The 13079-nt window shown below is 38.6% G+C and overlaps 1 protein-coding gene across 4 annotated transcripts in view; it reads left to right on the forward strand.

Moving 5' to 3' along the window:
• The window catches only part of eys (eyes shut homolog), a 223109-nt gene that overhangs the window by 47752 nt on the left and 162278 nt on the right, over window positions 1-13079 (forward strand). For 3 of the 4 annotated variants that reach the window (XM_061790502.1, XM_061790504.1, XM_061790506.1), the window contains 5 exons: window positions 1513-1679; window positions 1824-2077; window positions 4284-4388; window positions 8950-9072; window positions 11841-11954. In XM_061790502.1, coding sequence (XP_061646486.1) covers window positions 1513-1679; window positions 1824-2077; window positions 4284-4388; window positions 8950-9072; window positions 11841-11954 — 763 coding nt within the window. The remainder of the gene's footprint in view (window positions 1-1512; window positions 1680-1823; window positions 2078-4283; window positions 4389-8949; window positions 9073-11840; window positions 11955-13079) is intronic. The other variant, XM_061790503.1, reaches the window with a different exon arrangement.

Raw genomic sequence — 13079 nt, forward strand, 5'->3', positions numbered from 1 at the left:
GAGTATTTTAACACATCGGAGCACTTCTGTTTCAGTGTCAGACTTTATTATCACATTAACAAGTGCATTTTTTAATCATGTTTTCAAATGGCAATGAGTGAAATACACATTCATAATATCAATTATTGGATAATGTCTCTGCAAAACAAATTCTAACAAATTAGAAGGTATCAAATTAGATTTTTGCAATATGCAGGTACCAGATGTCATTCATTGGGATCAGAATATTGTTTAAGTTTGTGGTTAGGATTCCTGGTTTTCAGACAGGTGGCCCGGTAATGGAAATTAAGATTTTAGCTGCAGGAGCTCTTGGGAACTAGACAGTAGCAGGTTTGACAACATGGAAATGTTGTGGGAGTGATTTTTGTCTGCTCCCTAAGCACTGTCAACTCAACGTGACTTTGAGCAAGACATCAAATCTATAAATTGCTTTACTCTACGGTTTCTCCCTTGCCTATATCTCAATAACATACATGGTGCTCAGGCACTACTGGAAACTAGATCTGTGTGTTTGTGAGTGGTTAAAAAACAGATTTGAAAAGTGAATTCCATTACTGTTGATCATCTATCCATCCATCCATCCATTTTCTACACCACTTATCCTAACTAGGGTCACGGGTATGCTGGAGCCTATCCCAGCTAACTGCGAGCAGGAGGCGGGGTACACGTTGAACTGGTTGCCAGCCAATCGCAGGACACAGTCATTTGCACTCACATTTGTACCTACGGACAATTTAGAGCCTTCAATTAACGTACCATGCATGTTTTGGGGATGTGGGAGGAAACCGGAGTACCCGGAGAAAACCCACGCAGGTACGGGGAGAACATGCAAACTCCACACAGGCGAGGCCGGATTTGAACCCGGGTCCTCAGAACTGTGCCGCCTCAGTGTTGATCAATATTGTAAAATTTTAAGATGGCATGGAATGGGAGCATTCTTCAGATGGAATGAACTTTAGTCAATTCAGACATGGATGAATTCTTTGTAACATCTGTGTTTTTAAGTGTCTAACTGTAATGAACAAGAAAAACATGAAAGAGAGCAGTGGGGCAACTTCAGTTGACCAATTTGAATCTGTTTTGCAGGGGTTATGTTGGATGGATTGTACGTTGTATGTAAATCTTGTAGCGCTTACAAACATGAATACGCTATAGCAGGCATCCTTTTTTTTCTTCTTCTTTTTGTGGCACAGCTCTTGGGAGCTTTTGCCCTCAGTGGCCATTGATCTTGTCTTGTAAGACATGATTTAGATGGAACATGAAATAGCAAGTGAATAGAGTATAAAGCACAGATCAGTATTCATGAGTATCATGTCCCAGTAATGAGGCTCATTCTCAGGCTGCCAGGAGGAGAAAATAATTAGAAGCTGTATTGTGACATAATGCACACATTCCTGACCGGCGCAATGTAAGATATTATGATACAAGAAAAAGTTCGCTTTTTTTGTTTTTTGTTTTGTTTTTTGTTTGTTACAGATGTCATCTCGATCTAACCACTCTGTCTTCTTTCAGCAGCCATGTGCCAATGGAGGTCACTGTGTGTTGAATAACGGCAACAGCTACACATGTATCTGCCGCCCAGGCTGGTCGGGCTATAACTGTCGCACAAATGTCAATGATTGCGTTCAGCATTGGTGTCAAAACGGCGCCACTTGTGTGGATGAAATTGATGGCTATAGGTGAGTTTTCATATCTCGATCGCCTTTGCGTTGCCCAGGTGCTGCAGTGTCAAAGCCATGACATTAACCATCCTCTTCTGTCTCAGTTACAACAGTTCATGATATACTATACAGCAGTAAGGAATTTTCCTCATCTGTTTCTAGCTGCCTGTGTCACATAGGCTTCTCTGGCTCCTTCTGTGAAGAGGACATTGATTACTGCGTGGACCATGGCTGCTCTGAGCATGGGGTTTGCGTGGACCAGCAGTTGAACTTCACCTGCCGCTGCACTCTTGGATTTGAAGGGGCCCTGTGTGAGAAGGAAACAAATGAATGCAACACCTTTCCCTGTGCAAACGGGGCCACGTGTGAGGATCATCTTGGTGATTATAAATGCCACTGTTCCCCAGGGTTTGAAGGTAAGACAACATCTAATTATAAATTTGGCATTTCCATCTTCATCTTCTGATTTATAAATAGCCAGTCAGAATTGTATTGGATATACAACATCACTATCTTCAGTGGAATGTTTTATTATGTAACTGTTAAGTCATTACTGTGTGTGATGTGGAATGATAGCGGGGCACTCTGGTGAGTTAGTTGTTGTTCCTTTCTCATTGTTCTAATTTTTAATGTCTGTGACAGTCGCATTAATAGTATTGACTGAAAATACACCACAATAAATAGCTTTACTGCCAAAAACGGAATCTATCATTACACAACCATCACTGCATGTCTAAAGTTTGGAGATTTTTTTGCTGACTTGTCCAGAATGTCTGTGATTGAGGGAGAACACACTTTTTGTATGTACATGTATATGTACATGTAGCAAGGTACTGATTGGATATTTTAAAGCCATTTATGGAGGATTTCCATCAAGCTCACAATGACATCAAAGTATTGCATTGATGTATTGCATTAAAATCTGTACTCCATTCATCCATTTTGTGTATTGCTTGGCCTGTTCAGGGTTACAGGAAACTGACTGTGGGCTAAAGCCAGACTACACCTTGGTTTGATTGCCAGTCATTCAGAGATATACAGTAAAAGACAGATAGCAGTTGACACTCACATACACACTATTAATGAGTGGAAACTGAACCCACACTGCCATCACAGAAGTCAGGGCACTGAACCACTACATATCAGTGACCCCATTACCCATGAATAATTTAGACACCCGATTTTGACCTAATGTTCGTCAATCAGACTAAAATTACACCTTTATCATTGATCTTTCCTCTTCACCGTTTTAAGAGACTTTACTCCTAAATGGTGACAGTATGGACTAAAGCATAGCCTAAGTATGTTAGGAAGGAGGAAGGATGAGAAAGGAGACACTCTAAAAACATGCCGTTATAAAACATGCTTTCAGTCGTTGTTTATTTACACAATTTCTACAGTATACATAGGAGGACAATGGATTACAATGATGTTAAAAATGTCAAAATATCATAATGTGCACCTACAAGGTTGTTATCATTCATTAACAATATGAGCTTTTAGAACAATATGCATAATGGAGGTAGCATAGATCTGGTATAAATAAAAAAAATAAAAAAATAAAAAAAACTGGTTCGACGAGCTGACCCATCGGTACAGTCATGGCACCCTTGAGAAAAATACTGGACACCTGATTTTATTCCTATGTGGGTGGGTGAATGTGACAACATTGTAAAAGCACATGTGTAGAAAGGCAATAAATACATATGTATTAGGGGTGTAAAGTTGTTAAGTTGAACAACAATTGGATTCGTATCATGATTCACGGTTGCCAATTCGATTCAAGGACGATATTAGTTCATCTAAAATGATACGATCCGAAATGATACAGTGTCTTGAATTCATTCTAAAAATTCAACCAGTGTGACTGCAAAATAAATGCCTGGATACTGGACAGTGCAGGTGAAATATCCTGAATTCCTTGTTTCTTGTAAAGGTATCAAAGAGAGATTAATTATGGATATACAATAAACAACCATTAGCCTAATGCCAAATATGTATTAGGGGTGTAAAGTTGTTAAGTTGAACAACAATTGGATTCGTATCATGATTCACGGTTGCCAATTCGATTCAAGGACGATATTAGTTCATCTAAAATGATACGATCCGAAATGATACAGTGGCTTGAATTCATTCTAAAAATTCAACCAGTGTGACTGCAAAATAAATGCCTGGATACTGGACAGTGCAGGTGAAATATCCTGAATTCCTTGTTTCTTGTAAAGGTATCAAAGAGAGATTAATTATGGATATACAATAAACAACCATTAGCCTAATGCCAAATACTTTACATCTATCTATGAACTAAAATCTCGTTAGGTTGGATTAAAAATAGATTTACCTGCTACCCCAGATGTTGTTTTTCAACATAGAAATAATAAAAATGTTAAGAATACACACACAATTGAACACAAAAATACATAATGCTCAAATGTTGTAGTCATATTTATTTCTACCCAGTAGTGGATACATAGATCTGAATAGCTTGTTATGTACAACTATCTGAATTTCAGTGTCTGGGGAATGTTTATGATATTGATTCGCAGCAGCCAATGTGAGGTGAAGCCCATTTAAAATTGGACTTTAATTTCTATCTATTCTATTTCTATCTCGACCCTACAGGAAGGAGATGCGATGAGAATGCAAATGATTGCTGGTCACAGCCTTGTCTCAATGGTGGCTCATGTATGGATCTGATAAATGATTACATTTGTCATTGTCCTCTTGGTAAGTGCTAACTTGATGTGTATTATTGTTGACTGTGTTTACAAAAATAAAATGCTATTAATTATGCCTATCCAACATTGTCTGCAATAAATGAATATTTTATTTTTGGGGTTTTTATTTCCCATCTGTACTCATTTCCTCGATGGTCATAGTCACTGTCATCTCACATGACGTGGGGTTTTACAGATTGCATTACATGGAAATTGCGACTTAAGTTTACTGGGAAATAACAACGGGGGTAACAAAATGAATATGAAACATGTTGGTGTGATTAAAATACACTGGTGGATTATAGTCAAAGGTCAACTTCCTTGTGGCCATCAGTGTGTGAATTACTTTCCTTTCATCATTGTGTGAATGGATGAATGATGCAACACTGTAAAAGCACTTCGAGGACCTTGGAAAAAAGTCTTATATCACAAGTGTCAAACTCAAAGTTTGTGGGCCAGATCTGGCCTGCCACATCATTTTATGTGGCCACTTCTTGCCCCTTGCTAAAATACCAAAATAGAAAATTGTCTTCACTTTTCCCATTTCTTCACATTTTTTGTTACCAATCCACCTTTTAAAATACATCGAATAATAGTTAAACATACAGTTTCATTTTTTTATTTTTTTTCTGACTTCTAATTTCAAAACTATTTATCCAATAGTTTGCTTCAGAGTCATAATGACCCTCTTACGGAAACAATAACGACGATGTGGCCCATGACTAAAATGGGTTTTCACAGATGCAGGAATGTCCACCAGAGCTTCTGCCCGTGAATTGAACGTTCATTTCTCTACCATGTGCAGTCTCCAAAGGCATATCACAAAATTTGGTATGACAACCATAGACCACATGTAACCACAAGAGCCCAGGACCTCCATATCAGCATCTTCACATCCAAGATCATCTGCGACCAGCCACCCAGACAACTGCTGCAACAATCAGTTTGCATAACCAAAGAATATCTGCGCAAACTGTCAGAAACTGTCTCAGGGAAGTTCATTTGCATGCTCGTCGTCTTGATCAGGATCTCAACCTGACTGCGGTTCATCGTCGCAACTGACTCGAGTGGGCGAATGCTCACATTCGATGGTGTCTAGCACTTTACATCTGTGTTCTCTTCAAGGATGAATCCCAGTTTTCACTGTCCAGAGCAGATGGCAGACAGCGAGTATAGTGTTGTGTGGGTGTGCGGTTTGCTGATGTCAACGTTGAAGATTGGTGGTGGGGGATTATGCTAGGGGCAGGCGAATGTTACAGACAGACACAGGCACATTTTATTGATGGCATTATGAACGGACAGAACTACATTAACGAGATCCTGAGGCCTCATTACTGTGTCATTCATCCACCACTATCGTCTCATGTTGCTGCATGATAATGCACAGCCCCGTGTTGCAAGAATCTGTACACAACTCTTGGATGCTGAAAACATCCCAGTTCTTGCATGAGCGGCATTTACACATAGTAAGCATGTTTGGGAGGCTCTGGAATGGTGTATAAAGCGCATCTTTCACGCCCTGCCAATAACAGCCATTGAAGAGGACTGGACCACAATTAACAACCCTGATCAAGTCTTTTTAAAGGAGGTGTGTTGCACCGCGTGATGCAAATGGTGGTCACACCAGATGCTGACTGGTTTTCATATTTTAGAGTGGCCTTTTATTGTGGACAGCCTCAGGCACACCTGTGGTATAATCATGCTCGCTAATCAACATCTTGATACGCTACACCTCTGAGGTGGACGTACAGTACTACCTCAGCTAAGTAGAAGTGCTCACTAACACAGATTTAAAGTAAAATAATTTCAAGACGGACCTTGAACTTCCATGCTTGATAGTACAAATAAATGTCTATAGCTCTTTGGGACATAATTTGGACGCAATCATATGAATAAATAATAATAAATAAATAAAGTTTTTCTGGTTCTTTTGATTAGGCTAATGTATCCGTACCCGTTTCCTTTTCAACATTTATCACTTGCACCTTGCTTTAAAACTATACTTACTACGTGTCATATATTCCAGAACAAGTGTTCTTCTAGAAAGTGTCTGTAATCAGCCCATAGCTGAAGGCTGTTTTGCATTCTTTGGCAAATAACTGATTTGACGACTCCTTCTGGCAATAAAATATTTAATCACCACTTGATTGCATGAGTCGCATTTCTGCTTCCAGCACTATTTGGCATTTTAAGTCCAATGTCATGTTCGATTATAAATATTGAAAGTCTAAATATTAGAAAATAAAATGCTTCCTGACATGTTCGATACAGTTAGGTTTGGTGTTATACAGTAGTTATAATATCTTTATAAATGCAATGTTCTTACTGCTTTGTTGTTTGTCGTTTTTTCCTGGAACTACGTTTTGCTGTATAATAAATTCATAACCAGCCTGAACCCTGCACAGGACCTTTAACATGGTGTGTTTACGACATATAAGAGAGAACAAATCCATCACTGTGGATTATCTGCTTTTACTAATTTCCTGCATTTTCCCCAGAAATTACATTTCGACAAAAACAGAACACCAATGTGTGAGTGAAGCTTCCATTACTGGTTTATTACACCGACAGATTTATAGACAGGTGTTTTTAATCTTCTTATCTTTTTTCAGAAACTCAATTAGGGTCGGGGTGTGGGTGGGGGATCTGTCGAGCTTGTTCATGTCTTCCTGAGAAATCAGACCACATGGCCATCATTTCCTGTGTGGTTTCAGTTTATGAATTAACATGACTGGTGTATTTAATTTCTTTCTATATTGTATAGTACTGTTCTATTTTTCTCTTTTACATGCCAAACCACTGTAGGATAAAATAAATTCTAGAATATTTTAGTGTTGTGTAGATAAGAAGATTCAAATAACGCATGGAATTTTTTCAGGATGCAGTCAAATTGGTCAATAACATGGTTAAAACAAGAATAATATTTGATATTACAATTTATAATTGAATTCTGGGACAAGTACTATCCCAATGAACGATGATATCATCCCTTGATTTTTGCCTGCTGTTCAACCAAAACATTTCAATTCCAAATTCTGAAAATAGTTAAATAGATGGTAAAATGCACCCTAACACACAGGCTTGTGTAAATGTATCTTGATTTATTGTACCAGTATACACATTCGATATATTTTATGTTAACATGTGAGGAGTTAAGCCCAAAATCTCTTTAAGTGGTGGTAATAAACAACAGCAGTCATCACTGGAATGTGGAAACTGTCATATACAGCTATCAATGTTAATCTTCTCTACAAAGCAGATGTATAGTGAGCCCAGTGGATGGTAATAAAATAACTATTAAAATATGCTGACTTGAAGCACTTGATACTCTAACTGTGGAATGTCGCTGCATGTCGACCTGTAATGGACGTAACAAAACAACATAGAATATCTTTTTTTGACAGTTTTACATTTTAAGAAACAAAGTGATCAAGTTGGGTGCTTCCAGTGGAGTTGCGCAGCATGTCAGGTTGAAGTGTGTTGTGACACTGGAAATGTGACATTCCTTCATGCAACATTAACTGCGGAGGGAATTACATGCACAATTGGTCATTAAGCACTTTAGAAAAACTCAGTTGGGATCAGTCGTTAGCTATTACCTAGTAGAAGAAATATACTGTATTACGCAGGGAATAAGGTTGGATAGAAGGTCAATACATGTTACATACAACTACCCTAACATGCATAGTGATTTTAATGTTAGAAAAGTGCACAATCTGAAGGTCTTATGTTTGAAAAAAATTAATAAATTTGATTTGGTCCAGCAGCACGGTGGACGACTGGTTAGAGCGTCAGCCTCACAGTTCTGAGGACCCGGGTTCAATCCCCGGCCCCGCCTGTGTGGAGTTTGCATGTTCTCCCTGTGCCTGCGTGGGTTTTCTCCGGGCACTCCGGTTTCCTCCCACATCCCAAAAACATGCATGAATTGGAGACTCTAAATTGCCCGTAGGCATGTCTGTGAGTGCGAATGGTTGTTTGTTCCTATGTGCCCTGCGATTGGCTGGCAACCAGTTCAGGGTGTACCCCGCCTCCTGCCCGATGACAGCTGGGATAGGCTCCAGCACGCCCGCGACCCTAGTGAGGAGAAGCGGCTCAGAAAATGGATGGATGGATGGATGATTTGGTCCAGTCGTTGTATCAGATTTAGTTATTTAGAATTTCAGGAGTTCAGTGACTTTCTCTGAAACCGAAATCGCCGATCTTGTCTTCGTATTACCCTTGAATGCATCTTTATTCAGACAAGGACATGTAATGCGTATCCCCATCGGCCAGTATTTTATTTACAACAATAGATATTGACATTGGTTTTGCTCAGTGGCATTCAGATGTTAATTTGGTGCCTCAAATAAATATGATCTCGATCAGTGTGGTGAGGTGGGTCACTGTCAACGAGACGCTCAATTAACATACTGCATACATAGAAGCTAGATTGCAAGGGAAAAATCTACAATGCATGAACGTGCTAAAACGTGTCTTTACCTTATAAAACACACAGCCACATTCATCTATGTGTTGCACAATGTTTTTTCTATATTCTTTGAATTTTAATTGTCAATCTATTGTCATTGCAGGATTCAAGGGCAAAGACTGCTCCATTGATATTGACCTTTGCGCGTTTGGGATGTGCACTGAACAGACACTAATATGCACGGAAACAAAGGATGGGCAAAATGTATCTTGCATATGTGAAAGAGGTATGCAAAGACCGTGGATGGAAATTATGCACTTAAAACATGGCCTGGTTGGATATAATTAATAATAATAATAATTTTACATTTGAAAAATGAAGTCAGGCCAATGTGAGATTCTAGGATAGTAACGCATTCATGATCCGATAGGTCTGTTTATTGTTGTATTAAAATTATATGTAAGAGTCCACTATCATTGTTGTAGCTTTATGGTTAGGTTTTCATGCCATATTTGGATGTACACCTGAAAGCCTGCAAATCATTTGTTTTTATTTGGTGAATGGGATATCTTGTGGCTGGAAAATTAAGCAAAAAATTGTCACAACTGCAATAGGTATTGATCTATGTGTATGTTTTCTTTTTCCTTGTTTTTTACATTTTGGCGGGGGGAAAAAAAAAGGTTCCATACCCAAAAATTGTTCATGCTCTTTCTCAATACATACATGTACAGTATACTGTAGTTCATCAGAATGTTCTTGATGTTGCTATAGTTACTGCCGTACACCGAGCGACACGGCCAAATCCGACTTAACTGCCGCACAGTATGCGGGATTTGGCAACTAGTTTTTATGAGTGGCCAACTGTGGACCACTAGTTTTTCAGTGATTCCAAAGTTGAATTGTTGAAGGCGTTAAAACGTCATAGACGTAACAGCCAATCAAAAGTGCACACAAGCTTTCGCAAAAAAAAAAAAAAAGAAAAAAAAAAATAAATTCAATGTGTATGCTGGTACTAAGTGTACGACCCTGCCGGACGATAGCCGCCGCGGTGCCATGTTTCTGAGGTTCAATAAAAAAAATAATACTGTATGCGGAGCCTCAAAACGTGATACAGGGTTGCATTTTTTTCCGTTGCAGCGTGTGTATTTGTGTGCATATGTGGCATGAAGCCGTTATCATACTGTGTTTACTTTATTCAAAAGTTGTAATTAGAGTACAAAGTTTTTATGTTGCCTATCAAAAGCTCATATTTAAGCCTTCTCTACTCTGTTTGGTAGAAGTTCATGCAACCAAATCAATTACTGGGAGACTTCATTACTCCTGTTTCACGTATGCTGGCCATATGTCAAATTGAAGGAGTGTGAGTGATTTCTTATGTAAATGAAAGCAACTTGCCGCAAGCTGCCGTCCCACATCACCTCTCAAGGGCACACTCTAAAATATTTCCTTGCCTTAGATGTTTCAGGTGGGCGAGCTTGGCACCTATATTCTCGAATGCTTGCTAGCCTAATGTGTTGCAAAACATATTTCTCCTATCCTCTACTGTAGACTGTCACATTTTTGACTCACATTCTCACACTGAATAACATCAATGAGCCTCAAAGCCTCAAAACCTTTGCCGCTTTTCAGTCAGATTATCAGGGAATTGATAAGAGGTGCAATATTGTGAATAGAGTGGTACCACAAAGTACAACGAGAATCCATTCTTTGATGCTGATCACACCAATTTGGTTGTCTTTCAAAACAAAATTTCCCTTTGTATTAGGAATAATGTATTGCAGCGTCACAAATACTGCCATGATAAAACATTTATTAACTATATAGGTTCATTATTTAAGTAACATTCTAACATTATTAATTGTTGTAAAATTATAACTAGCAGCCCAGAGAGGTGGTGGTTAGCACATCTGGCTGACAGTTATAAAGTTCAGGGTTTGAATCTTAGTTCAGGCCTTTCTTTTTGGATTCCAAAAAGTTAGGGATATTAGGCTTTTAGGTGAAATCTCCAAAAATGTCCTATAACCATTACAGATCAACTTTATTTGACCTTCTCTTGACTTTTGAATGCACATGTCCAACTGTTGAATGTTTCAGTTCTTTTTGCACAACGTGCTTTTATCTAACAAGGCTCCTTGGAATGGTAACATTCACAACAGGTGTTTGAGCCATGAATTGACCAATTCTGCTTATTTTGAAGCTGAGTCTAGGAGTCCAATCGAGCGAATGGTAAATGGAACAAAAGCGCTAAAAAAGACCCAGTGCTAAACATCAGAACCAACACTATTCTCCCTGTGCTTGATATAAGGTATATACAGTATATTACTGTATTAAGATAAGCCTGAGACTGAAACAGCCTATATAAGTATGGAGAAAATCAGTATGTCATCATGAAACAATTGTTTTTCTGAAGGCAATTTCTGCATCTGTACCTCAAAAAATGGGTTTTAAAATAAAAGTATCATTTTGTTCTTTTTGGAACATACCAACCACCAACACCTTGTGTAAGCTTCATGTCAGGAAAAGGAAAGTGATATATATTTCTTTTCACATGGCAATGTAAACCACACAGAACTTACCAACTATGAAGTTAGAACGAGGACGACTGTGAAATTCCTCACTGGCAATTGCTCTCTTGCTTTTGTAAGAACAGTACGCATGCACGCACACACACACACACGCACACACACGCATACACACACACATTGAACCTGCCAAACTGACAAGCTTTTCTTTAATTGGCTGTGTACATGTGTGTGCACATGCTTGTGTGCATGTGTGTGAGAGTGCACTCATGCGTGTTATTTGTTTCATACAGTATCCCTTCTGCATTGATGTACTTTGATCTTGAAATCACTGGCTCAGCCTCGTTTAATACTATAAATAACTTTCACTAATTTAACATGATTTAATAATCCATTGAGCCGGATGCATGCAGGCGTGTGTGTGCCTAGCAATCTTTTGGAATCACTGCATGCTTTTAAAGCCAAACAAAAATATGGTGTTCTGGATTGGTTGTGAAATGTGTTTTTTGGGGGGGTTTGACGTGTGTTGCAGGATTTGGAGGGTCATTGTGTGAAGTCAATCTCAACGAGTGCGAGTCAAAGCCATGCCAGAATAATGGTGTTTGTGTGGATGGCACAGACCTATATCACTGCATCTGCTCAGAGGGTAAGGTCAAATGTGATTAGAAATACATTATAAGGTTGTAGACAACCACAATGTACCCTTGAAGACATCCTTCAACAGTTATACAATGTACACATGTATCATGAGTTATTATTATCTGACACATGTGAGGGAAGATGTTATTAAATAATAATAATAATAAGAAGAAGAAGAAGAATATAGATCCAGTTCCAGATATTTTCAATTACAATTGTATGCTTGCAGTAGTCAAGTCTAACAACAAAGGTTGGCAGTTAATAGCTTGTGTAACACAAAAGAAGAGGAATTTTGATTTCAATGCTAGGTGTACATTATGTTCTCGGCAGCCACGGCAATAATGTTTCAAATTGTAGTTGACAAATCGGGATGGACATGAGACAACGCAGAGGGACTGGATGGGCAAAAGTGATTGGCCACGATTGCTGAGGCATGCTGTGCCTACATGTAAATGTTTATACTGTATATAAGGACCTACTTTTGGAAAATTAAATTTAAGCTTCCACAGGCACACCAACTGAGTGAGTTTATTGGGAGTTTTTTTTTTCCTCCATTCTTCTTAATAATCACGTCAGCTGCTGGATTCGGATAATTGTTTTTTGCAAAGGTTAACTGACTGGATGGATGTTAAAGGTTCAAAATGTAAATTGGGTTAAATTAGGTTGCACACCTGCTAACTACAGTGGCCTGGAAGTGCAAAACAATATAACAAATTGTGAAATACTTAACATTTCAGAAAACAAATTAACAAAAGCCAAAAGTACTTTTACATTTCAGAAAACAAATTTACAAAAGCTGGAACACTTTTACAAAAGACGAAACAAATTACAATTAAGACAAACCGGAAAGGGAACGTCCAACATTATTAGGAATCCCGCGCATTTTCCTGGAAGGACACGCCCTGCTCCAATATTACTGGCTATGATTAGCTGCTGTATCCCTGTAGAACACGCTTTGCTGCTTCCAGATGGTAAAAGAAGCATAATGACTTAAGTGTGGCGGCGTTACTATAAATGCCATTAACCCTAAAGCCTGTTGAACACTGTGCAACGTGGTCGAAAAAGTGTTTCTGCTTTTGTTAGTTTTTTCTGAAATGTAGGTGTTTCGGTTTTTGTTAATTTGTTTTCTGAA

This window comes from Phyllopteryx taeniolatus, chromosome 11, assembly GCF_024500385.1.
Source record: "Phyllopteryx taeniolatus isolate TA_2022b chromosome 11, UOR_Ptae_1.2, whole genome shotgun sequence".
Classification (NCBI taxonomy): Eukaryota; Metazoa; Chordata; class Actinopteri; order Syngnathiformes; family Syngnathidae; genus Phyllopteryx; species Phyllopteryx taeniolatus.